The sequence below is a fragment of the Mandrillus leucophaeus genome, unplaced genomic scaffold (assembly GCF_000951045.1).
Source record: "Mandrillus leucophaeus isolate KB7577 unplaced genomic scaffold, Mleu.le_1.0 Scaffold296, whole genome shotgun sequence".
Lineage (NCBI taxonomy): Eukaryota > Metazoa > Chordata > Mammalia > Primates > Cercopithecidae > Mandrillus > Mandrillus leucophaeus.
This window is the reverse complement of record NW_012103098.1, coordinates 2,803,859-2,830,066: the sequence shown is the minus strand read 5'-3', so window position 1 is coordinate 2,830,066 and position 26,208 is coordinate 2,803,859. Positions and strand designations below refer to the sequence as shown.

Sequence of the window (26,208 nt, the reverse complement as noted above, 5' to 3'; positions counted from 1 at the left end):
GCCGGGCGCGGTGGCAGGCGCCTGTAGTCCCAGCTACTCAGGAGGCTGAGGCAGGAGAATGGCGTAAACCCAGGAGGCGGAGCTTGCAATGAACCGAGATCGCACCACTGCACTCCAGCCTGGCGGACAGAGCGAGACTCCTTCTCAAAAAGAAGTCTCCCTAGTGACTAAGCCAGGAAGCTCCATTTCAAAGAAGCTGGCTATTTGCAAAGGTGTCATGGCTTGTACATTTTTCCAAAAAACGACAGAAAAACTGAAGAACTGATTTTTTTCCCCAAAACAAAAAACCCGTGCCCTCACTTCTCCCTAGCAAACCTGCTCTAATCCTGGGATCCCTGAGCAACTTGACAGCATGAGGTCCAGATGGATGGGGTAAGCCCCAGGAGCCCCTTCCCCTTGTCTTTGGTGTAAACTGGCTTCTTGACCCTGCCCTGCACATACCCCTAATAAACAGGAAGGCATCTGCGCCATTAGTGTCCATCCTTTTCAGAGCATCTGAGACCTGTCTGGACCATCAAAGCCATCTCCAGCCCCCGGGAGCATACTGGAGGAGACACCAGCCTTGCCAAAACAATTCTCCATTGTGTTCTTCCCCTTAGAAATCATGGGTTTGTAAACAGCCCCTTACATTTCGACAGGTCCTGCCCTGGCTTTGTGCTGGTGTGTTGTTTTTTCTTCCCTGAACAATGTCCTTTCCAGTAGGGCCAGCCGTTCACACCATTGTCTGAGACCCTTGGACTACAGGAAACATCACCAGATTCTTATCAGCTGGGGGCAGGAGTAGGGGGGTGAACAGATGAGATCATGTCCACAGAGCAAGTGGCTGGCGTACCACGTCATTCCCCTATGCCTTCATCTGTGACAGCAGAGCCCGCCTCGCCCTCCATCAATCTGGGCTTCATGTGTCCTGAGTCCAGTCCCCTCCATTTGGTGATAGACACCTGGACTCTGTTCCAGGCCTCTGTTGAGTTACTTTGGAATCCTATCAACCCGCAACTGTCTCCTTGCCCTGGTCATTCCTCACAGCAGTGAAACAGGCCCTTTTGGGTGGATTAGGGGGTACTCTGGTCATCATCCTCTCTGGGGTAAAGAGGTCAAGACTGGTCAGCTGAGTCCTCCCATCAGCAGTGTCCCTGCATGCAGGCTGTTAGCTAGCCACTGGAGGCCTGGCCCAAAGACAGCCCCATATCCCTTACATGGCCTCCCTGGAGACTTCGCAGCAGCCCTCGTCCTCAGTGGAGGGTGATTTTTTTAAAGGCTTCATGAGGAACCAGGAGTTTCCTTAATGGAAATCCAGCAAGGAAAGTGAAAGGCTTCATTAGGACGCAGTCTCTAAGGGAGAGGGGCCCAGTAGTGGTACCCATAGCAAAGGCGGCCAGGGACTGGGCAGTGAGAATGGGCACAGGGCCACAGCTGCCTTGCCTTGTCTCCTGTACACCCGAGGGATGGCTGAGTATGGAAGGAGAGCCAGGGTGGGGCCCAACAATTCCCAGGCACCTTATCAGATTTTTATTATTTATTTATTTATTTTTTGAGACAGAGTCTTGCTTTGTTGCCCAGGCTGGAGTGCAGTGGCACGATCTTGGCTCACTGCAACCTCTACCTCCCGGGTACAAATTATTCTCGTGCCTCAGTCTCCTGAGTAGCTGGGATTACAGGTGTGTGCCACCAGCTAATTTTTGTATTTTTAGTAGAGAAGGGGTTTCACCATGTTGGCCAGGCTGGTCTCAAACTCCTGACCTCAGGTGATCCACTCACCTCAGCCTCCGAAAGTGCTGGGATTGCAGGTGCGAGCCATCGTGCCTGGCAACCTTTTCAGATATTGTGTCCAAACCTAGCCCTACCCACTGTCCCTCTCTCCAAGTTTAAAGTCTTAGAAGACCCTGGGAATTTCTTCTTGGTGTATGTTGAACTTTCTTCTTGTAGAACCCACTGCAATCCAAGACTTACGTGAGGCTGGGATGGGACCTTAACTGGGATGGAAACTGGGCTATTTCTGAGCAACTACCTCCTAGCTCTAAGATGTGGTTGGCCAGGGGCGCCTCTGTTTGCTGGATTTCCAGAGGCATGTGAGCCAGTCTTCTGGGGCCCACCTGGCTGGAGCTGCAGCTGGACCCCTGCCAGCCCATGAAGAGGACAGGCTGGCGGGAGGTACACCAGGTTCCTGGGGGCTGCTACCTGACCACTCTTCCAAGCAAGGGATTCAAGGACTGTCTAGGGCCTGACCCCGAGCTTAGCCAATGAAAGAAAAGCCCAGGAGTCACTTGAGAAAGTGGAAACTGCTGTTTTCCTCTTATTCTGACTCCTCCCAGCCCCCCACCTTCTTAGAAACGATTCTGTTGGATGGCAGGACAGCCACAGACTAGGGGTGAATGCTAGCCCTCCACAGAGGACCATGCCAGACACAGGAGGAGCCAGAAGTAGGCTGGGTATGGGAGGACGAGAGCCAGGAACAGAGCACAGTCCAGGCCCAAAGGGCAGCAGATTGGCCACTTGGCAGCCCTGTCCTGGGGTAGCAGAGTCTACTCCGGCAAGGGTCATAAGAAACCAAGATGTGGCTATTTCAGCAGAAAGCTGGGACTTCCAGAGCCTACAGGCTCGGAAGGCAATTACTAATTAATCAAGCTCACATGTTAAGGGAGGGAATTAACCTAATCAATATTTTTCCAAAATATGTTCTTCAAAATGTTAGAAACATGAGATGTTAGCTGCTCCATGGGAAAGAAGAGAGAACCAAATGTTTTGGAAAAGCACATAGCACATAGTAGGCATGCACATTAGCAAGAGATCATCACAGGACTTTTCAGGGCCTTCACAGGGCAAGCTAGCAGGCAGCATTTCAGCTCTGTCAGGGCCAAAGGGGCAGAACATGGGGACCACGAGATCGTGGAGGGTCCCATGGGATTATAGTTATCTCTTGGAACCACTGGGCTAGTCTCATTCTCTAAGCACCTTTCCAGCTCTAAATCTGTTTGGGAAGTCATGGAACAGAGGCCCCAAGAACAGAGGAAGCTTTAGACGCGGAGGAAAGAGCTTTGACAAGACGAGAGAGAGGCTGAAATCACTGAGGCAGGAAATAGGGCTCGAGATGGGAGGGGGAGGTGGTGTAGACCAGGGAGGGATCTGGTCCAGAGGGTTCTTCCGGGCCACCCTGGGGAGAGTGGTGCATGAGGGAAGAAGGGGGCTCTGGAGCCCGCCTTCACACACCCCTCCCAGCCCAGCACACTGTGCCAGGTGGGTGCCCTGGTGACACTTCTCAGTCAGAGGTGATGATGCTTCCTGGGGTGGGGTGACAGGGTTTCAGGCTCTGTCAGGCCTAAGTGATCGTGGAGGGCGCAAGGAACAAAAGGAAAGGCCAGCTCCAGGGCCTGGGCTGCAAGATGAGACTTATGACTGACCTGTTAAGACTCCTAGTCTACAGCATGGATTGAGGGGCCTGCTCAAGCAAGAGGCCCAGGGAAGTCTCCCTGGGAAGGTAGGGTTATGACCCTTCAATCTTCCTCCAGCAGCAGTGGAGTCTGCTCTTTGGGCTGGGGTGTTGTTGTCACTGGGGAGTGGGAGCCATGCCCAGACGGACCTCCTGCAGTGTGCCCAATAGGTCAGATGTTCGGGGCCTCCCCTCCTTTCCAGAAGCCACAGCCCCCACAGCACAGCCCCAGTCCCCCAGCCATGAGGACTTAATATCTGTTGGTATGTGGCCTGGGATGAAGGCAGGAACCATGCCAAGTGTCACTGTGACAAATGTCAAGTGTTATTATGAAAAAGGAGCAGAGCTGCCTACGTGCCCAGCTGCCCTTTGCCAATGTTTTTTTTTTCTCTTTTGGTTCAAGATCCTCCTGAAGTCCCAAGAAGGTCAGTCTTACAAGCCCACAGGCCAGGATGTTCCTCATTTAATGAGCAATCTCGGCTTCATAGACAAAGCCCTCTAACTCCTTCCTTCCCCTGATACCCATCTTCCTCCTTTCTAGAAAGCACCACCCAGTCTCTTTCTTTAAGTCCTTTTCCAGCTCTAAAACCTGTTTGGGAAATCATGAAACAGAGGTCACTCAGGGTGACCTTCTTTCTCATGCAATAGATGGGAGGGCTCTTCATTTTCAGCTCATGTGGTGGCATCAGTCCATTTAGTACAATACACAGATACACAGTAATGATATAATTACATGATGCAAATATTAACTTCATCCCTTTCCTTATAAATTTGGCTTTTCTCACCAGAGCTCAGCGGCAGTCATGACAATAAAAATAACAATAGTAATTACAAGAAATATGCTCTGAGAACAGAGAAACCACAAAGCCCATCTCAACATACAAATACAAAAATAGAACTCGCACATACAGGGCATTTCCAGGAGTTAGTAGCATACAGTACCACGGGTGGGGTGCGGTTGGCAGAAGCTGTCCACTTTTTCCAAGTGCAGGTGTTCCTTGCTGAGGACCTTGTGCTCCTCCTCCCTTCATTTTCTAGAGTAACTTCCCAGAGGACCCTGCCTGGAGCCTGCCAAGCCAGAGTCTAGCCTAAAGGCCCAGAGGGCTGTTTGTTTCTTTCTGGCCTCCCTAGGGTAGAGGGCAGAGCTGGCTGCAGCTCTGACACCCTTTCTTGGAGCTCCACACTCTCTCCTCCCCTCTTTAATCCCCTCTGTCTCCCCTCCCTTCTGCTCTTCAGCCCCTATCCTTTCCTCCTCTCCTCCTCTGCTTTGACCAGCTGACCTCCCAGCAGACAGCACTGCAGGCTGGAAGGCTTCTCAGGGCGTTGATAGGTTAATCTCTGCTTCTGGTTCATTTACTATACGGTCAAAGGGGAAAAAGGAGCAGGTATTTCAGGTCCCAGTTCTCTGGAGGTGCCAGGGGTAGGCAGTCTGGGTTTGAGTTTCAGTAGGGCAGGGAACCCTGTCTTGCTTTTTACCTTTTTTTCCCCTCCTTTCTTTGTCTTGGTTGTTTTAATGGAGGGAATCTCAAACCTGGTGGTCTTATCTCTTTCCAGTCAGTTTTGTGCATCATGAACGTGTTCATGTGCAGGCTGGGAACAACTTTTCATTTAGTCCTCCTCCTCCGCTCTGTGCTCCCCAGCCTGAGAAACTGCTGATGGCAAAAACACCTCTGCTACATGCCCCGGCAGAATGCGTCCTTGCCGTCCGATCTTTCCCCTCAAGAATCAGCAGGACTTACACTTCGTTTTTTTCTCTACCTTGTTTCCCCCTCAAAAGAAAAACAGTCTTCCTAAATCCATTTAGCATAAAATAGAGATTCCAGAGATGGAAACACGGGGTCTTACAGGTGGCTTCTGAGCTAACTGATGCCACCCTGAGTCCTTGTGGACACCTGTTCCTGCTTGGGTCCCACAGTCTATCCTAAGGGTATCCTGCCCTCTGTCCATCTCCATATCCTCTCAATCTTCTGCATCCCTGGCCCTGATTCTGAGGACTGCAGGGCTCACAGAGCCTCCACATTCCCAGCCTCCAGGGCTGCGGCATGCTTGCATCACCCTGGGAAAGACAGCCCACTCTTCCCGCCTGCACCCTTCCCCAGCTCCCCTGCCCTATCTCTAGTCCACAGACACAAGGGACAACAATCCCCCAAAACCCACCCCTCCCCGCTCATGGGAATGGAGAGCCTGACAGTGGGGAGTGGGTCCTCTCAGGAGGGGCAGGTATCCCAGCAACCCTGGCCTGGGGAAAGGAAGCCAGGCTGTGAGATGCCCCCACCTGGTTTACAAAGTGAAGCCTGAACCCTGACCAACCCAGATCCCTAGGGACTCTAGCAGTCCATGCCTCTAGATTATCTATGCCTCTCTCTGATTCTCAGATGGAGAAGAGGCGGTGGGCAGTGGCAGAGAGCCACCAAGATATCAGGGCACGACAGGAGGGGAGGTGCATTGTTGCTCCACCTTCCTAACACCTCCATGTTCCCTCCCCAAGTCGGTCAGGTAGGCTCTTCTTGCGGGGTGCTAGCTTAGAGGCCATTTCCTCCCTCCTCTGGCTCCCTGAGAGCCCGCTACCGGGACACCCCCTAGACCCACCCACACACCCACTCGGAGGGTCACTCAGAATGGCCATTGTTCTGTAGGCTGGGAAAGAACCACCCAACCCTCTTGCCTCTGGGCACACCCGGAAATGTGCTCCGGAAGCCAGGCCATCTCTGAGAACAAATGGCAGATCCCTCGGGGCTGCCAGCGGCCAGAGGGTGCTGGCTCCAGCTGGGTCTGAGAGCACAGAGAGGGGCAGGGAACAGGCCTCAAGCAGCCGGCCCCTCCATCAGACCCCAGTCTTTTCTGTAGGTGGCCCAGTAGCAGTGTGGGGGCAGAGACACCCGTCTCTAAGAGGCAAACAGACGTCCTGACCCCCTCTGCCCTAGCCAGTGGGTGGGAGATGCTGGGGGCTGCTAGTGGGCTCCCCCAGCCCATTCTGACCACCCCTCCTCTGCCCGCTTCTACGTGGCCTCCACCTCCCGGGGTGTCCGATTGTGCTCAGCATGCATCCGGCTCTTCATCTTCTTGCCTAGCTCCAGCCCTGCCCAGCTCTTGCCCTTGGCCTGCTTGCCCCGGCTCCGGCTCCGGAAGGAGCCGGAGCATTCCATGGTGCCCCCGCACCACACGCGCTCACAGTACTCATCTACCCGGGGCAGGTTGGCAAAGCCGATGAGCTGCAGGATGTCCTTGTACCAGGCCTTGGGTAGGGTGGAAGCCAGGCCTCCCCGGGCTGGGGGCTCCTCTGGCTTTGGCTCCGGAGGGAACACATTGTCCAGCTGTGAGGCCACAATCACCACCAGAGCCAGGCGGACCACAGTCTGGGAGAAGCCATGCTCCAGAGTGGTGCAGGTATATGTGCCCGCATCGAAACGGCTGAGCCTGCGGAACAGCAGCCCTCGCTCCATGTGCAAGACTCGCTCGTCCGTCTTCACCTGCCAGGCGGGCGGGAGGGCGTTGAGTGTGGTGCGAGGTGGGAGTGTACCATCAGCTTCTCTGCCCCAGCTTCTCTGCCATCCTTGGGGCCCAGTGCCTGGCCACTTCTTGCCCTGTTCTCCCCTTCCCAGGAGAGGACCAGCAGCTTGGCAATGTGGGCCTCCTCTAGACCACGAGCTAATTCAGGCGGGGCCTCACCTTCCCATAGCCCAGGAAGGGGCCTCCTCAAGGATTTTACTGGCTAGTTTCTCTCTTAGTCAGAGGACACCAATCTTGGCCTCGGAGGGCCCTGGCACACATTCCCAAGGAACAGAGGGGCTGAGATGTTATCCCCTTAGCCCTTCTGGAGGTACCATCCCATCTACAGGCTTTTCTCAAGGGAGGGGCTGTGCCCCTGGGCCCAGGACTAGGCTTCAGAACCTCCCTATACTGCACACATGCACATGCACGCGCGCGCGCGCACACACACACACACACAGACACACAGACACACACACGCAGCCTTCCCATCCTGGTCTGAACTGTTCACTCCCCCGACGGTGCGAGCTAACAGCCCCAGCCCAGGGTGGGCTGAGCGCCCATCACAGCGTGGGAAGCGGGAGTGCCGTTCTGATCCCAGCTGGCCTCTGGCCTGGACCCTGTGTGGGCTTTAGTCTGCACATCTGTGTGTTGAGGGTGGATTGCTTGGGCCGTTAGCTAGTGTTGTGAAACACCATCTTGCTGCTCCCCTCCTCCCCTGGGGAATCTTCTCAGTGCCCAGCCCAACAGCTGGCCCAAGGCTGGCCTCCCCCAGTTCCCAGGCTGGAGGGAGAGCCCCTCCTGTAATCAATCCACTCCTGCCCCTCCCCTTCTCTGCCCCAGCCAATGCCCATCCTCAGGCCCCAGACTTAAACCATCCCTGGGGTTGACAGACCTTTCCGGATGGGGGAGGAGAGGGCCTGAGCAGACAGCTGGACTCCAGGGAGGAAGTGTGGGGCCAGGCTTTGAAGGTGGAGGGCAAGGACCAGTGGTTAAGGACCCAGAAGGTTCTCTTCTGTTGTGTATGTGTGTAGCATAGGGAGGTTCTGAAGCCTAGTCCTGGGCCCAGGGCACAGCCCCCTCCCCTGCCTGGGGCAGAAGAGAACCAAGAACCCCTGGAGAAGAGAAACCTTCAAAGATGAGCCATGTGTGTAAATATGGAAGACTTATTGGCCAGCCCAGACCCTCTTCCCTCTCTTCCACCACCCACCCGCCAGACTGGGGGAGTTCCAGCCACATCTGGCCTGGGCATTCCCAGAAGGCAGACATAGGGCACGTCCATCTAGTCACCTCAGGAGCCTAATACACACTTTTCTTAGGTTGATCTTGGCAGGTGCTCCCCAGAACCCCTTTCTAGGGCTCAGGTCTTGGGGTTCAGGATGGGAAGTGACCTCAGGACATGGAGGCTGGAGGCAGGGGTCTTCTCACTCACCTGGTCAGGCCCCTCATCCCCTGGCCTCTGCAAGAGCCAGCGGACAGCAGCCTGGGGAGACTTGGGCAGGCACTCCAGGAAGGTGCTGTTGTGCTCCGTGCCGTAGACTGTGGTAGCCGCCACAAGTCCCACTGCCTCCTCTGGAGAGAGGCAGAGGTTGGCTCAGGTTGGGAACTATGGGACCCAGATCCCAGTGCCACCACCTGACACCACAGCTCAGAAGCCCCACTAGTATGACAAGAACTTAGGTATCCATGGATCCCTAGGCCAGTCACTGTGTCCAAAAGCTCTGCTTCCATGCACTAGCAGGAGCTACACAGAGAGGGAAACAGGACTATCCGTCATAAGACCATTCTGAGAACACACTTTGCAGGGGTGGAGCCGAGCCACAGGGGTGAGTTCCAGCCCAGCCTGGGCCCTCCCACCTGCCACCACTCACCTTCCTGGCTCTGGCCCGGGCACTGCAGGACAGGGTTGCCATGCCGAATGTCCTGCCGGCGGAACCGGCGCTTGCCGAGGCTGGGGCGGTAGTGGGTACAGGAGGCGCCGTCCCAGGCACAGTATGGGTCCCGGGCTAGGCAGCACTCTGCACAGGCAGTGCCGTAAGTCTCACACTGGTGCAGCCGCAGCTGGGCCACACCCAGCCGAGAGCCCACATACAGCATTTGCTGAGAAGGGACGGAAGTAGAGCCTGAGGTGAGCCCGGGGTTCGCCCACACGCAGCCAGGCTCTCAGCCCCTTGGCTTCCTGAGACCCCTGCCACTTGCAGGAAGTCTTCCAGAACCTCTTGGATTCATTCAAAAAATAAAAAGTGTTTATCACCCACCTGCTGCATACCAGATTCTGTGCCAGGACACAGAAGGGATGGAGGAGAACCAAGACCTGGGATGTTTTCTCTAAGGGACTTCTCCAGGCCCTCCCAGCTGCTGACCTTTGCCCTCTATCCCAGGGGACTTTATCCTGACTTGTCCCTGACTTTAGAGGTACACCTTGCTTTAAGCAATCCTTGTACAAAAGTTAGGATTTGCACAAAGATACACTGAAGCAGATAAACACGGGGAGATGGGTTTTGCCACTTGGCAAATATAGTAGGCCTCTAAAAAGTGGCCTTGTTGGACTTAACATCTGGATTTTGTTTTCAGGCACACTTTTGCCTCCCTTAGGAACTGGGCTTTGTGGCTATCCCCTTATCTGGACGCGGCCCCACTTACTCGGTGCTTCCAATGCCCACTGGCCACTTGTTGCAGGGGCTAATCAGGCCTGCCTCAGCACAGCTTTCCCCAGACTACAGTGGAGCTTGAGGAGGCTGCGGAGCAGGGGCAGAGGAGGAGGCTGTGGAACAGGGGCAGAGGAGGAGGCTGTGGAGCAGGGGCAGAAGAGGGGTCCAAGAGGAGGGTGGCAGCTGCTCTTACCCTTTTGACAGAGATCTCCATTTCAGTGATAGGTGTTGGCACCTGGGGAAGGAGAAGGGTCTCAGCGTGGGTGGGGTGGACCAGGACCTGTCACTGCCCCCCTGCTTTCGGTCTCCTCCAACCCTGGGGTGGGAACCACCTAGCTCTCAGGCTGGGTCTTGCACTCCTTGGCAGCTAAGGCTAGACAGTCTTTCCCAGACAATGGGTTACAAGAAAGGCCCCCTGGTCATGGCTGGCCTCCAAGCAGGAGGCTTGGCTGAAAGCACAGAGCTAGAGTGTCCCCTCTCTCCACTTGTTCCCCAGCAAGGAGGCAGCTGTCCTAAATTACCCAGCTCAGGTCCAGGAGGTACAACAGGCCTCCAAACACAGACTATCCCCTTCCTGAGTTTCTAGAGGGGCCAAGAGAACATCTAGGGGCCTTGGGGTCTCAACCATCTCCTCCCTGCAACGTGAGCCCAACAGGGTTTTGCAAAGGGTTGCTCCCCTTGACCATCCCTCCCAGCACCCCAGGCACTTTCAGCTCACAGGCTGTAGCTCTGGGCCTCCAGTCATTCATAAGTGGCTGCAAGGCCTCTGCCACAGCGGAGGTGGCGGGGGCATCTCTTTCTGCACCCTCTCCCCAGCATCCTGCCAGCTGCAAATTCAGTAAAGACAGGCTGGCTCCCTACTGGGCTTGCTCCTGCATCCCTGCAGCTAGGCTCAGACCCAAAGATGGGGCTTGGAGGGACCCTTCCATCAGCCCCTTGCTTACCTTAAACACCTGGAGCTCCTCCAGAACCACTTCCTCGGGTTCAGCTGAGCCCCCTGCCTGGAGGGCCATGACTTTGAGCACAGAGCCTGAGTCTGGAGCCAGGGAAGAGGGGTCAGTGGGACAGGAGGGGACAGCCAGGGATCCCACACCCCTCTCCAGCCTGGCCACTCTTGCTCAGCTGTCCTACCAGTCCCCAGGAAGATGACATCGTAGGTCCCATCCTCTGCCTCCACGCGGTCCACCACGATCTGGTGTAGCTGCTGGGCCAGGTGGGTCTTGACAAGGACAGGGCGGCCATGCCGAGGCCGCACAGGCCAGAACATGAGGGGGTGGGCTCGGGCAAACTGCAGCACCTCATCTGGGTAGTCCTTGGTGCTGCCAAAAGGCCGCCCTGGCTGCGCAGTCATCTTGCTGGGGCACTGTGGGCAGCAGGGAAGGGAGGGCCTGAGGTATCCTGAGACAGCACACACACCCCCACCACCAGTCTGTTTCCACCCCAACCAGGGCAACCTCTCTCACTGCAGGAGGGCTCTCCTCTCCCACCACACCCACCCCACCCCACCCCACCCCACCCAGGCCCTCTGGAGCCCAGGCTCAGCCAACATCCGCTGCCATGGAGGTGCATGGGGACATGGGGCCACTCCAAGGAGCCCTTCCCCACATCTGCTCAGAACTCGATTCCCTGGCCTTGCCCCAGGAGATACTCACCACGCCAGGGCGGGGGAAGGGCACCTTGCCCACATAGGGCCCCCACTGGTGCTGAGGCCCATCTCGGTGGGCAAAGGGCCCGTTGAAGACCTCCCAGATGTCTGCCATGTGGTACACACAGACGGCGAAGCCCTGGAACACGGCACTGCCAGGGCACACGGGAGAGTCAGGCCAGAGTGGCCATCAAGGACAAGAAGGGGACAGCCTGGTTCCATGGGCAGGACACAGGATAATAGTGCCTGTGCAAGCAGAGACTCCAAAAAGCAAAGACCCCAAGGCAAAGGCAAAGAGAGACTCAGAGAGTACAGTCATAGGTCACAAAGACGGGGCCCATCGCAAGGCCAGGGTGCTGGGTGCAGGGAAGCTGGGTGTGCCCACCTGACAGTGCTGAACAGCGCATACACCTCAAGGCTTTTCCCGGCCTTGGGCCATAGCAGGAACACGTCCTCTGGGGTAGAGAAGGGAGCACGAGTGTCATGGCCACCACCAATGCCCTGACTCACCAGCTCTCAGCCCTCCCTAGTCCCGAGCCCTAGACCTGCTTGGCCAGGCCCTCACCTAGCTGGTCAAAGTGGGTCTCGGCACCACCAGGGCCGGGCACTGAGCAGACCAGCCTGGCCTTGAGGAAAGTGCTCCATTTGTTCACCAGCACCCGCTGGCCCCCAGCATCATTCTGCAGGATAAGGGGCCAGAGTCAGCCTTGGGCCCCACGAGGATGGGTCCCACCATCCGCTCTAATACCCTCGCCCACTCGGGGAGAGGTATGCATGTCAGCTTTGCATCCTTGCCTCAGTTTCCCTACTGCTGGCCAGGGGTTGGGGGAGAAAGGTCTGGGAATGGGAGGGTGCAGCGGGGACTTGAACCTCACCACCCCTTCCCAGCTCTCACCACACAGACGCGGCCCACGCGGCTGACAGTGACATAGTTTGAGCCACCATCGGGCGAGGGGACAGTTTCCGAGAAGAAGAAGTACACCTTGTCATTGTCCTGGTCAGAGTTCTCAGGGATCCGGGCGGCCATCACAAACCGGGGGTCTGGAAGGGCGACAGGGTCATGCTGGGTGGAGGGGCCCCACAGGGCAGGATGGGAGCAGAACCCAGTGGGGAGAGGAATGGGGCAGGTGGCTCCCACTGGAGGCTGGTGTCCTAGCCGGGAAAGTAGCCTCTTCCCCCGTGCCAGTCCCAGGGGCAGGCCTCACCGTGCAAGAGGCTCTGGTCAGAGTCAGAACGCAGAGCTGGCCGAGGACCTCCGCTTCGGAAGATCATGGCCTCTCGCCCCAGGAAGTCAGCGGTGAGACCCGTGTACAGCTCCCCGCCTGGGGTAGGGGTTGGGGAACAGAGTCAGGGGAGGAGGCCCAGGCCCAGCAGCCGGGTCCCTCCCTTCTCAGTGACATAGGCCAGCTGCCACCCTCCCTGTTCCCACCCTGGCCTGGGCATCACCCACCTACGAAGGTGCTGGCAAAGGGACGGCTGGGTTCGTGAGGGCACCGCCCCCGGCCGCTTTCCACACTGCCGGGCTCCAGGTGGAGCACATGCTAAGGGGAGGGAGAGAGGGAGGGAGGGGCGTCACCTGGGAGACACGCGCCAGCAGCCCACACCCAAGCAAGAGCCCTTGCGTGCAGCTAGAGAGTGGGGGCGGGCGGAAGGCGTCCTCATCCAGGGCCCCTCTAATGGGGTCAGCACCCCGACACAAAGGCGCCTTTCAGGCCCCTGCCCTTCTGTCCTTACCCAGGCTCAATGGGAACGTTCAGGCAGCAGGGAGGAAATGTCACTGCCTCCCAGTCCCTTGTGGGGCCTGGCCCAGGCTCACCTCCCCACGGTGGCCCACTGTGATGAGGGCGCAGGTGGGCTGGAAGGCCCCAGTGCCACAGGCTAGCAGGTGGGTCCGGTTGTGAGGCTGCAGCACCCGCACGAAGTTGGCACACTCTGTCTGCGGGGAGAAGGAGTGGGTGGCTGAGGGGTGAGAGGGGGTGCTCGCCATCTCCTTGGGGCCCAAGGCTCAGCCCTGTCTGGCAGTCAGCTCTGGGGAAGGGGTAGGTGTGACATTCCCAGCAGACCTTCAAAAGCCCTCAGGATCTGCTCCAAATGCCCCTGGTAGAGGCACCTGGGGCGTGGCCACAGACTATCCTGAAGGTCAGGGCAGGGTGTCGGGTTGAGGGGCCATCCCTCCCGACAGCACTCACCAAAGGATCTCTTCCCTTTTGAACACACTCCTCCCTCTGTCCTGGCTGCGGCGGCCACAGGACCTGAAACACAGCCTGGCTGACCTCAGGTCCTCCCCTGATCTCACAGGCTCAGTTTCCCCATGTGGCCTCCCATCTGGAGGTGCCCAGCTCTCAAACAGACCCCCTGCCCTGCCAGTCCAGCTCACCTCCCGGGGATCTGGCCACGCCTGGTCCAGTCGCAGAGAGTAGAGGGCGTCCAGGCCACCCAGAAAGAGGCGGTCCCGGTACTCATCTAGGTACATGGCCTGGAGGTTCAGGGAGCCCCGGGGGCCCAGAAAGATGGCAGAGCGGTTGGCAGACAGGAGGTCTAGGAGGGAGTACAGGGAGGCAGATCAGGGCCATGGTTCAGCCTAGTTCCCCAGCCAAGGAGTGGAGGTGGAGGCTCCGGCTGAGCATCCACCCCTGACACACTCACATCTGGAAAATGTTTCCATCCACGTGGTGCTGGAAGGTTTTTGGACCACGGCTCCTGGGGACAGGTGGGACGGGAGGCTCAGAGCCTCCCACCCGGCCCAGCCTACCCTGGGACCTACCTCCCACCCCTCCATTCCTTGGCCCTTCATCGTGCAGCTATCTTCCCACTGTCCCATCTGTGCCCTACCCAGTCCCCAGGGAGGATGGCCCCAACCAGCAGAAACTAGAGCAAAGTGCTGGAAGATCCTGGAGGAAGGGCGGGAGTCTTTGCAGGCCGCCTGACTCAGCTGGAGGGTGGGCCAGCAGGCAAAAGTGGGGACCCCTGGCAACCGCCTGGGTGCAGGAGAGGGCAGGTGTGGCCAGGAAGGGCTCCCACCTCCAGTCCAGGTCTGTGGCCGAAGAGAATTTTCTCCCCATAGATGTTGGCCATCCCGGCCCCAGAGATGAGAGCCGGGAGCTGTCTGGGGACGTTGGTCCCAGGAGTTGAGGATCCTGAGGTAGGTCCTCAGGCTTGGCTGGGGAGGGGGAAGTAATGGGGGCAGTAGGATGTGGTAGGAAGGGGGCACTGACCACCTTTGGGAAGGCCCAGAGTGTCCTATGCCTTCCCTACAGAAGCATCTCCACCCAACACCCATTCCACCCCCAAAACTCATCAACAGTCTCTTCCGGGAAGCCCTCCATGGATGACAGTACCTTGGGGAACTTTCCCTATTTGGGGCTTTTTCTAGTAGTCTGACCTCCCGCCAAAACCACAGGTCCCAGAATAAGACCACATTGCCCTCAGCCTCTCCAGGAGGGAGTGGTGTCTCCCCCACCAGACTGGGCTTCCCAGGGGAAGGTGGTCACCCCTCTGGTTTCCTTAGGAAGGATCTCCCAAGAGCCTGTCTCAGGGGCCTTCCCTGGGCCCGTCCATGGAGGCCTGAGCCGGCTCACATGTCTAGGGTAGAACACAGGAACCCCCAGGCTGGGATGGGCAAAGAGGGGAGGTGAAACTCGCCCTGGGCTGAGGCACTTCTTGGATGGAGGAGCACATGAAGAAACCCACTCCGGGAAGTGGGCTGCAAGGGGTTCCTCCCCTTCTCTGTGGCCCCAGGACCAAGGGATAGAGTGCTGCCCACTCTCCCATTGGCCACCCTGGGCAAAAAGTGCCAGCTGAGCCCAGACAGACCCTTCAGCCCCATCCTTTCTGTCCCTCTCCCCTGCCTGGTCCCTTCCTCTGTCCCCTCCCCATCTTTATTGAGTTCTCTTGGGGTTTCCATCTGTCCCTTTCTCAGCAGTCCCCCTCAGGTCCCTCCCCACCACCCTGGTCCTGTCTCCCAAGACCTGCCTCCCTCCCACTCCCCTACAGCTGGCCAGGCACCCAAGAGCCCAAGGCACCCAAACAGGGCACATGCACACAAACAGGGCACATGCACACAAACAGAGCACATGCACACAAACAGGGCATGCAGGGGCTGGTACCTCGGTAGGAGAGCCGCAGGCGGGGCACACTGGGGCCAGGGCTGGGGCCGGAGCTACCCCCATGGAGCAGGAGGCCCCCTAGCAGCCAGCAGATGGCCCAGGCCGAGGGGGCCATGCTGGGGAGCTGAGGGCACCGCTGCCGCCTGCCTGCAGAGCCGCCCTCTGGTCCTGCTGGCCGCCGGCTGTAGTTTGCTCTGCTGCCACCAGGCCACCACTTATAAGGCAGTGGCTCCACCCAGTCCTGGGCGGGAAGAGGGACGGGGGAGAGAAGGAGGCCGGGGCCTTGCCGTCCACCTGCCACTTCTCCTTCCACCTTGTTGGCCCAGTGCAGGCCTTTGTGTCACACTGGCCAGCTAGCTCTCCATTGGGAAGACCTTCCCAGCTGGGGCACGGGCCATGTGTACAGAGACGTCCACAAATACAGGTCCTCAGGCTCCAGCAAAGTGACAAGTGGGGAGAGAGCCTGGAAGGGAGGTCAGGGATCAGAGGTCGAGGTTGATGGGCTGGGTAGAGGCCGAGCTGGGCTCTGCCTTGTTCTCTGCCCCTCCACTGCCCACAGCAGAGACCTTCCAAACTGGCCCTGCCCCAATTCCAGGATGTTCCAGCCCCCTGAAGCCTCGGCCAGAGGGGGCACCATGTCCTAGGCTGGTGTTTGAGGTCTGGCAACACTTCATAGAGCCAGCAAGAGATGACTGCCCAGACTCTTCCACCCAGACCTGTCCCCATCTGGCTTCCAGCCACCCCAGCTTCTCGCCACATCTACAGGCCCCATCTCAGCTCACCAGGCTTGCTTTGGGGTAGGGGACAAGGGCATTAGGGGACCCCATGCTGAGGGAACCTCCCCTTGCCCTGCCTCCCTCAGGCCTCCAGTACTTCCAGAGACTCAGGGTCCAGAGCTTCACCAGGTCAGTGATGGTTCTTCCCAGGGACCCCATACCCCAAAGGCCCTGCAGACACCTGTGCTCTCTCAGAGCTCACTCCCCCTGCCCTGAATGCTGACTGGGAAGCAGCGGGGGGGGCGGGGGGGGCCACAGAAAGCCACAGAAGAGGGCCAAAGGGGAAATGGTACTGAGAACCTGAATCTGGGGTGAGTGACAGGACCTCCCCATGCTCCCTGCTCCAGAACAGTTCCCACCTCACCCCACCCCAGAACCCTACACTCAGAACCTGAGGCCCTGGGCACTAAAGAGACTTTAATTTTGAGCTGGAGTTTGAGTTCCCAGGATTCTAACAACTCCTGCAGGTTGGGCCTCCCACATGGACTGGCCTGGACCCTCTGGTAAGTTGTGGGGGACTCAGAGAGGAGGAAAGGACCTGGCCTAGGCCACAGAGCAGGCTGAGAATGGATCCAGCTCAGCCCTGCCCCTTCCTGGGACCCTCCTTTGCTTCTGGGCCTTCTTGGGAATATGGGGACCCCACCCTCCTCCCCTACCTCAATCCTGAAATGGAAACAGGCTGGCTTCTTGGGTCAGCATGACAGGTCCTAGAGACCTACAACTCTACCTCCCTGTCTCCATCTCCCTTCACTTGCACATACCTCCTTCAGCAGGGGGCTGGCCTGGAGGTGGGCAAGGGGCTGCCCAGAGAGACCAGTGATGGAGCTCAGCCCAGCCCTGCCTCTGGCCCTGCTAGAACGCCTTGGCCAAGGCCTTTCCGTCTCTGGGTTGTTCTCTGCCCCTCCACTGCCCACAGCAGAGACCTTCCAAACTGGCCCTGCCCCAATTCCAGGATGTTCCAGTCCCCTGAAACCTTGGCCAGACTCTCCAGCTCCTCTGGTTAGGGGTGGGGGGTCATTCTCCTCCCAGATGGGGAGGGACCTCCTCCTCCCAGGGCCGGGGATCAGCCATCCTGGGTGTAAGCAGCCTTTATAACCTGACGAGTGGGCTTGCGCAGGGACTGCTGTCAGGGTGACCATATCCTGGGACCCTGGGGTGGAGTGCTTCTGCCTCAGTTTCCCTGGGGAGGTGTGGCCAGCACACTGCCCAAGTTAGGGCCAACTTCTAACTGGAGACTGAACCAGGCAGCCCTTCAGCCAGCATGTGACCAACAGCGGCGGGCAGGTGGCCCAACACTCCTCAGCCTGCCAGCCCACCCTGGGGTCTCAGCTCAGCCAGACGCCCAGCAGGGGCTGCAGGGAGGCCTGGGTCGACCGGAGCAGGGTATGCGGGCAGCCTACTCCACACTGGGGAAACAGCCTGCGGCAGGCTGGGAGTCTGAACTCTACTGTTAACGTGTGTGGCCTCAGTCAGGTCCTCTCCCTCTCCGGGCTTCAGTTTTCCAGGCTAGGGGGCAGGGGGTAGGGATCCTCTCTAAAGGCCCCCCTGCTTGCCAGCAGCAGGTGGGAAAGACCCCAAGGGTGCCCTGAATTCGCGGATCCATGGGCCCAGACGCAGGTATCTTGTGCCATCTAGTGGACAAAGAAGGAACTGCAGGAGGCCCCCAAACTCGAAGCGTTGGGGTAGCAGGGCCATCCAGCAGAAACGGCAGTCTCTTGAGGTCGCTAGCAGTAACCAGGCAAACACAATATAAAGAAGCAGGAGCAGTGGAAGATGCTCCAGTGATTGCTCTTGATGGAGGAAATCAAGGGAGGCTTCATGGAGGAAGCACTATCCAAGCAAAAGTCCAGAAATGGGAAAGGATGCAGCAAAAGAGGCAAAACTAGATGATTCATGTAGGATGCAAAATGCCGTGTACTGGTGGGAGATGGTGAGCTGGGCTGATACCTATGTGAGGTGCGTGTTCATGCAGCAGGTGCCACCAGGTGGGTATGTGGATGGTCACAGCCCAGCCTCTCCCAGCCAGAATTCTAGGGTGGGCATGCCTGGAAGGAATGGATGCCCCCAGTCTCCTCCCCACCAATTTCATGGATGGAACAGGGATATTAGGACAATGTCATGCCCCCTCCACCCCCACGGACCTCCAGCTGCTTGCAGAGGGTGAGCCCCCCCGCTTCCCATCAGCCATCCCTCACAGCTCCACCCTCCCCACCCCAACCCTCCCACAGTCTCCTCTGGGACTTCCCTCTGCAAGCGGGGCCATTCATCTTCTCTTCCTGCCCAGGACTTGTCCCCCTCCCTGCCACAGCTGATGAAGAGAGAGCCAGGACATGGCAGAGCCCTTCTTCCCTCATTGCCCCTTCCTGACAATCCTCACTCCCTTCTACCCGAGCACACGTGGCCCTTGTCTGAGGCAGCAGCCTGCCCCCAGAATGCACCCTCTCTGTAGCTGGCCCAGACACTCTCCTGTTTCCTTCACAGAGGGCTTAACTCTCTTCGCCCCAATCCCACTGGCATCCCACATCCCTGGTACCCCCCTATCTCTTGGGTCACTGTCTTCCTCATTGTCACGGTCCCCTCCCCCTACCTCAGCTACCCACCCTCCAGGTCACTACCAATAAGGGCATGACCTTCTGCCTGTCCATTTGGAACATCCCTTCCTCTGGACATCACCATCGGCAGCTCAGCACCCCCACTGCCACATCTTTCACTCGCCGAGGCCCATCTGCCTGCCCCTCCTTGCCTTGAGACTCCTCTTTCTCCCTGTACAGCTTGCACCTGTGACCAGCTCTAGAACCGGGCCCTGGCAGACACTGTCCGGGGCCCAGTAGCCACTGGCCTGCTGCAGAGCTTGCCTACATCTCACATGGCGCTTTTCCTGTTTCACTGGGTTGATACCCCAGCATACAAGCCATTCCCTTACCCCTTCTTAAACAAGCCTCCCTGGACCCCACATCGCCCCTCAGCTTGGGTCCCTTTCTCTGTTCCCTGGGTGTTGCCCACACCTGCCATCTCCCCTGTACTTCAGCTCACTCCTGTCAGGCTCCCACCCCTCTGCTCCACGGAAACCCTCCTGCTCAGGCGGCCGAGGCCTGGGGGCCTGCAAGTTCCCAAACCCTGGGGCCACCAGACAAACCCAAAGTGATTCTACAGAATAACTGGCCTGAGCTCTTCAGACGTGACGAGGAAACACGGAGGACCGTCACAGACTGGAGGGGAGTAAGGAGACAGGAGGATGAGGTCACTCTAGTGCCATCTTTGATTGGCTCCTGCTCCAGGACAAGGACTTTAGGACAACTGACAGAACTCCAATAAGCTCTGCAGATTAATTAGCAGTGTTTATGTCAATATTCATTTCCTGTGTTTGATCCTTCTGTGGTTAAAATGTTAACCACAGGGAAGCTGGGGGACCTGTAAATGGGAGTTCTTTGTACTATTTTTTGCAAGCCTGGAATTTCAAAATGAAAAGAAAAAAACAAAAAACCCAACTAAAACCTAGTGTTGGGAAGTAACCTCCACTTCACAATACCCCACGGCTGAACCTGTGCCTCCCCCCAGCTTCCTTATCTCAGGAAATGGCAGTTTGGCCAAAAAGCTAAGGGTCATTTTGGATTTTCCTATTTCTCACCCCTCACATTCAAGCCTTCAGCAAATTCTGTCCATCCTAGTTCCAAAATGTGCCTTGAATCCATGCACCCCCGACCCCCTCTCCCCAGCACCCCACTGTACTGGGGGCCACCGGGCTTTCTTGCCCAGAGCCTGCCCCCACTTCATGCCAGCTCCTGGGACCCTCTCTCCCACCCCTTTTGTCCTCTGCAGCCCTCACCCCTCACATTGACTGGGTCCTCATGGGGCCTGGCACTGCCCACGTCTCCCAAGACTGCTGGGGCTTGGTTTCCAGCCCAACACTGCCTTTCTGCTCCTGAGACCTTCCCAGTCTTTCTCCATGGCCTCCCATGGCTGGTTCCCTGTGGTTCCCCCAGATCTCACGCACAGGCAGCTCCTCCAGGGAGCTTTCCCAGACCACTCTAACTCATGGGCCCACCACGCCTCCAGTCTCCACGCCAGCCCATGCTGGTTTTCCCCCTGTACTCATCTCCTTAAAATTCCACCAGATTTGGCCGGGCACAGTGGCTCACACCTGTAATCCCAGCACTTCAGGAGGCCAAGATGGGCGAATCACTTGAGCTCAGGAGTTCAAGACTAGCCTGGGAAACATGGTGAAACCTCGTCTCTACTAAAAATACAAAAATTAGCCGGGTGTGGTGGCGGGCGCCTGTAATCCCAGCTACTCAGGTGGCTGAGGCACAAGAATCGCTTGAGTCCGGGAGGCAGGGGTTACAGTGAGCCAAGATTGCGCCACTGCACTCCAGTCTGGTGACAGAGCAAGACTCTGTCTCAAAAAAGAAACAAAAATCCACCAGATTAGGGACCGGGCCTCATTGTGACATGCCCCAGCATCCAGCCCGTGCTGGGCACATGGGAGGTATGTGATGAACCACTGAGTGGTACACTGGCTGGTGGTGCTGCCCAATGTGGCCCTTCCTTTTCTCCTTGGTTGTCACCCTTCCTGGGTCACTCTGGGTGTCTGTAGAGGTTCCCAATTCTCCAGCTCACAAGGGCAGGCCTAAAGGGACTCCCCTCCACTCCCCTCAGGTCTCTCCAGGGACCAGAAAGTTCTTGCTAGCTCTGGCCTCCACCAGAGGCGTCTTTAGAATTCCAAGACCATCTCTGGAATGCCGGGCCTGTCTGGGGAATGCCAAGGCTGGGGCACAGGTGCAGAGAGTGGAGTGGCTGGGCGGGGCAAGGACAGCTGATGGCATTCTGGCTAGAGTCTGGGTGCTGCTGGCAGCTGTCCCTCCTGCGAACACCACTGCTGACACCTCCACTTCCTTGCAGCCCCCAATGCCCATGCCCCCAAGACAGCATCACTGTCTGGCAGCAGCTCTGGACTGGGCGCTCCCACTAAGCTGAGAGCTGCCAGGCCTTGGGCCTCTGTCCCTGTCAGGGAAAGAGACTGGGCCACAGGAGACGAGCCTCTGAGGTTCACAGGAACTGGAAGTCACGCCCATTTGGATGTGGCCCATCCGACAGGGCCCTTGGCTGGAAGCCAGCTGGCTCTGCTCTCCCCCACACTCACTGGATGACCTTAACAGGTCCCTGTACCTCTCTGGACCAAACAGGTGAGGGGAGGTAGAGCCAACTCCATGCGCCTCTGGCCCTGGGAGTCAATGTTGCTGGCAGGAAATACAAGTGAGTGGGCGGGTGAACTAGCACTGTGGGCCTGCAGGGACCCCACAGGCTCAGCTCCATTCCAGCTACGGCTGAGAGGCAACGGGGGTTGCTCTGCCAGAGAGCATTCAGGGCCTAGCTGTGTACCGCAGTGAACCACTCTCTCCAAGGAGAGGACCCCTAGGCTGCCACAGTGGTTGACCAAAGTGATGGCCCCCAGGAACTTGTAGGGGTTCTAGGCCCCCATAGACTCCAGATGCTGAATCCCTGGAGATGGTGCCTGGGCATGAGGAGTGATAGAGGGCAGCCAGCAGGGCAGGCCACACAGCAGTCTCCGATCTCATCTCATTCCCCGCAGAAGGCAGTGTGGAGTGGCGGTCAGGCACCAGGCACTGCAGCCAGCCTGCCTACGACAGGGAAGGAAGCAGTCATCGGGTAAGAGTGAGTCCTGAGGAAGAGTCCCCGGCCCAGGGACACCAGAGGCAGACAGCAGACCTCCGGGGAGCACGCTTTATTTGCATCTCCCAGGACAGAGTTGGGGAGGGAGTCAGGGGATTTGGGGTTGAGGATGTGGCCAGGCTCAGGTCCTGGGACCCCAACCCCCTCCCCAACCCCAGGACTCAGCTGGAGTTGGAGGCTGGGCATGGGAAGCTCTGGGTGAAGGTCAGCATCTACTCCACACCCTTCATGAACTCCAGGAACTCTGTGGAAAGAGGGGCAGGTGTGGGTCGGGGGTGGGGGCTGGGCAGGGCATGGAGGCAGGGGACCAGCCCACCTACCCACTTACCATCATAGTCGATGCGGCCATCGTTGTTCTTGTCTCCGTCCTTCATGAGCTCCTCGATGTCGTCCTCCGTGATGGTCTCGCCTGTAGCCTGCAGCATCATCTTCAGCTCATCCAGGTCGATGTAGCCATCAGCGTTTCTGTGGGGAGGGGTCTCAGGGTAGGACTGTGGGGAGGGCATAAGGCAGCCCCACCCATGCCCCAGGAAGCAGAGCAGGGACACTGGGAGATGGGGCATCCCTCTCCCCAGTCAGGCAGAGGCCGCAGGGTCCCTAGGCCTGGAATCTGAGACCGCCCTCCTCTCCAGTTCGGCTTGAGTGTGGGTCAGGGTCAGAGGTCAAGGGTCACATGCTCACTTGTCAAACATGCGGAAGAGGTCAGACAGCTCCTCCTCAGATTTCCCTTTGCTGTCGTCCTTCATGCACCGAACCATCATGACCAGGAACTCATCAAAGTCCACCGTGCCGCTGCCTGGGGGTGGGCGGCATGGCCGTTACAGAGGCCAGGGTAGGTACTGCAGGCAGCACCTTCGACATGAACCCCCATGTTCTCACCGCACCCTCACACCAAATGCCAGGCTTCTGTGGCCATTATGCCCATTTTATAGATGAGGCAACTGAGGCTCAGATAGGCAAAACCGCTCCCAGCTAAACAGAGCCAGCATTCCAGCCACCAGCCAGCTGAGGTTCTTCTGGAGCCTGGGGAGGAGGGGGCTCACCGTCCTCGTCCACCTCGTCAATCATCTCCTGCAGCTCCTCAGGGGTGGGGTTCTGGCCCAGCATCCTCATCACCTTGCCCAGCTCCTTGGTGCTGATGCAGCCATCCTCAGCACCCAGCACGAAGATGTCAAAGGCTGCCTTGAACTCTGTGTTCAGGGGTTGGGGGGCACAGTAGTCAGGGCTCAGCAGCCAGGACCTCAGAAGGCCAGAACCCTGGGGCCCTCTGCCAACCTGCCCACCTCCCTCGGAGACCTCTCTGAGGTCAGAGCAAGAGGGACCAAGCCTCTGCTCTCTGGTCTGGGGTCCTCTTCTGGTAAGGGGTCCCCATGCCAGCCTGGCCCCGCTGGTCTCCCACATGTGTGATAGGGGTTCTCACCATTTTTCTGCTCTTCTGTCAGCTGCTCTACCTAGAAAGGAAAGGGAATCTCAGGGCTCAGACTCAGGTATAGCTGCTGCTGAGGAAACCAATCCATTCCACAGGTGAGAAGGCTGGAGCCGGAGGAGGCAGGCTATTTCCAGGCCACAGGGCGGAGGTCTCAGTCCTCCCTCCCTGCCCCCAAAGCCCTGATGTGACCCAGCTGGCCTCACTGAGACTGGGCTCAGGGCCAGGGTGACAGGTGGGCACCCCCTTCAGGGCCAAGGTGACTCTCAGTAACAATAGTCAGTGACCACTCAATGCCCTTTCAGCCCCTGATGAAACTCAAGCTGGGTGGCCCGAGGGACAGCTGTCCCTCAAGTTGGGACAATAAAACCAGTGTGGGGGCAGGCGAGCCACCCACTGTAACCTGACCAGGGTGGCCACTGGGCTATTTTTAATGAGGAACAAAGTTAAACCTGGTGATTGTTCTGGGGACTTTGGCATGCAGGGGGTGGGGCAGCGTTATCTGGCCCCCTGGCCTGCTAGTGCCGCCTCAGGAGCCAAAATTAGTCCCCAGCTCCGCCAGGCCTTGTATGGGCACTGGGTGGAGGGCTGCCCCCACTCCAGCTCCATGGACTCCCACAGGATAAGCAGACGTGCCCCCAGAGCTGGCTGTAGCACTTCCCTGCCCAGGAGTGAGAGAGGCTGAGGGAGGGGTTCCCCTGGGGACAGCTGTTCATTCCAGGATGTCCTTGCTCTGGGGTTGGGGGAGGTCACCACCACCCCTGGATAGAATAGCATCTAAAGACCCCCAGTGACCCAGGAGGCTGCAGGGGCTTGGGGTGACCACTCTCCAGCCCTTGTTCCCTCGCTCTCACTCCTAGCTAAGCCACTGAGTGCTGAGCCTGCCAGGCATGATGGGAGCTGGGGCCCCAGTTCTCTGTTCCTTCTTCCTTGGTTCTCCCTCATGTCCAGAACTTCCCTGCCTCAAACTTCAAAGCCCCATCTCCAGCCCAGGACTCAAGCTCTGCAGCCCACTCCTCTCACACCCTCCACCTCCCAAAGCATCTTCGGCCAGTCAAGGGGCTGGAGTGGGGTAGCAGATTTTGAGCATGTGAGAAGCATAATGTGAGGGGCAGAAATGGGGGTTGGGGACAGGGAGACAGTAATGGGGACTCAGACAGCTCAGGAAGAAGAGATGAAAAGAGAAAGGCAAAAATGTCCAGAGACAAATGCAGAGACATGTGGCTGAGCGACAGTGCCTCAGACTACAGACACTTGGAAACAGAGAGTGAGACATGATGCTGAAAGCTGCGACATCCTCCACCACCCTTCAGACCCTGAACTCCCATCCCTTCCACATCCCCAAACACCAGAACCACTGTCCCTGTGACAGCCTGGGTTGAAGGCACATAGGCTTTCTCCTGGGTCCCCACCACTTCCCTGGGGCTACTGGCCCCCCATTCTGAGCTGAGTGAGCCCCCAGTGGGCCTGCCCACCCCAGCCCTACCCAGCCCTGTCCCTCACCGCAGCCTTGTAGATGTCATCCATGCTGGCGGCTCACAGGACAGCCTGCTGGGGTTGCCAGCCGGCCCTTGACTTAAATAGCCCTGCCCCACCGCATTCCTGGCCCAGCCCAACCCAGCCCAGCCCACCCCTGCATGTAGTATCCTCCAGTCCCTCCCCTGGTCCCAGTGATCTCAGGCTGGCCTGAGTCCCCGTGTCCTCTGCCCAGGGCAGGAAGCAGATGAAGGGCTACAAGGACCAGGTTTCTTTCCCTCCTGTCCCCCACACTCCCCAAGGGACTCTCTGAAAAGGTTTCTGGAATGAATGAAAACATGAGTCCAGTGCAGGACAGGAGTTACCAAGTCGTGGGCCCTAGGCAAGGCCCGGGCAACACAGCAGCTCAGGCTCCCATCCAACCAGGGAGGCGGGTGCCATGACCACCACTTTCCAGATAAGGAAACTGAGGCTCTGGAGGAGTGGTGACTTGCCCAAGATCTGACGGACTTGGCAACCCCTGCCTTTAACTCAACCTCTCTGGAATGGGGGTGCAACGTGCAAGGAGAGGCTGGGAGTGCAGGGCCCTGCCAAGAGAAGCCTTGAATATCAAGCTCATAGTACGATGTTGTGGAACTGGTGAAGGAGGAAGTGACTGATCCACCTTAGGACAGGGTGGCCAGGAGCCTTCTGCCAGAGGAGCCTGCCCCAGACCTCCCATCCGCCCAGGGAGAAGTACTCACTTCAGGCTTAAGTCAGCTGCTGTCAGTTATTCAACAGCACCCCTACAGATGCCCCATCTGTGGCAGGCTCCTTTCCTCCTCACCCTCTAGTTAGGTTACCACCTCCCTCTTCTAGGTCTCATTTTTCCTTGGTTTAGGACTCAGTTCCCCATTCTAGCACTGTAGTTCCTGGGTCCAGGTCAATCTGTCCCCCTCGTTTTAAACTCTGGCAGGCCACCCCGTGGGGTTCTTGTGCTCAGTGGCGGCACACACCCCTCCATCCACCTACACCCTCCTTCGTACAGAGTTCGTATCAAGTTTATCCCTCTTGATAAACACGCTCCCTGCCTCGAGCACTACTGCGTGCCGGGCCGCGCATGAACCGACCCACTCAGTTGTCCAGGAGCCCCACTGACAAGAGATCTCCGAGTCTCGGAGAGGTTCAGAACTGGCCCAGAATCGTTCTCGCCCTGCTCCGGCGGTAAGCACAGGTCCTGTTTTCCCCTCCAACCCGCCTTGCCCTAAAGAGAAAGAGCTCAACAGCCAGGTGAGGCACTATTATGGCCTCCTTTATCCGGAGGAGTAAACTGAGGCCAGGAAGAGCAGTGACTTGCTTCGTGTAGCCCGGAAGGCTCGAGACCCTCTGTCCCCTCTTCCCGAGGACGGAGGGGCGATGCCCAGAGCTGTAACCACCAGGGGTCTCAGTTTCTAGCAGGCTGCGCAGTGTACCTCCAGCCGCGCCACGCAGGTAGAGATTACGCAAGCGAGCACCGCGCACGCGCGCGCTGTCGGTGGTGCC

General features: G+C 58.0%; 2 protein-coding genes across 2 annotated transcripts; both read right to left on the bottom strand.

Moving 5' to 3' along the window:
• Window positions 1–3,872: 3,872 nt before the first annotated feature.
• On the bottom strand, window positions 3,873–15,433 carry SEMA3G (sema domain, immunoglobulin domain (Ig), short basic domain, secreted, (semaphorin) 3G). Its single transcript, XM_011986218.1, has 16 exons — window positions 15,319–15,433; window positions 13,590–13,750; window positions 13,402–13,464; window positions 13,029–13,148; window positions 12,663–12,753; window positions 12,418–12,534; window positions 12,108–12,253; window positions 11,778–11,892; window positions 11,598–11,667; window positions 11,220–11,364; window positions 10,699–10,930; window positions 10,512–10,603; window positions 9,761–9,802; window positions 8,788–9,016; window positions 8,349–8,488; window positions 3,873–6,897 (listed from the first exon to the last, which is right to left on the bottom strand). The coding sequence occupies exons 1-16, from the start codon at window positions 15,431–15,433 to the stop codon at window positions 6,427–6,429; spliced, it is 2,349 nt and encodes a 782-aa protein (XP_011841608.1). The 3' UTR covers window positions 3,873–6,426.
• A 6,383-nt stretch (window positions 15,434–21,816) lies between these two features.
• TNNC1 (troponin C type 1 (slow)) lies at window positions 21,817–24,793 on the bottom strand. Its single transcript, XM_011986217.1, has 6 exons — window positions 24,715–24,793; window positions 23,206–23,236; window positions 22,829–22,975; window positions 22,467–22,581; window positions 22,114–22,250; window positions 21,817–22,029 (listed from the first exon to the last, which is right to left on the bottom strand). Exons 1-6 carry the CDS (start codon window positions 24,736–24,738, stop codon window positions 21,998–22,000), a joined length of 486 nt encoding a protein of 161 aa, XP_011841607.1. The 5' UTR covers window positions 24,739–24,793; the 3' UTR covers window positions 21,817–21,997.
• Window positions 24,794–26,208: the final 1,415 nt, after the last annotated feature.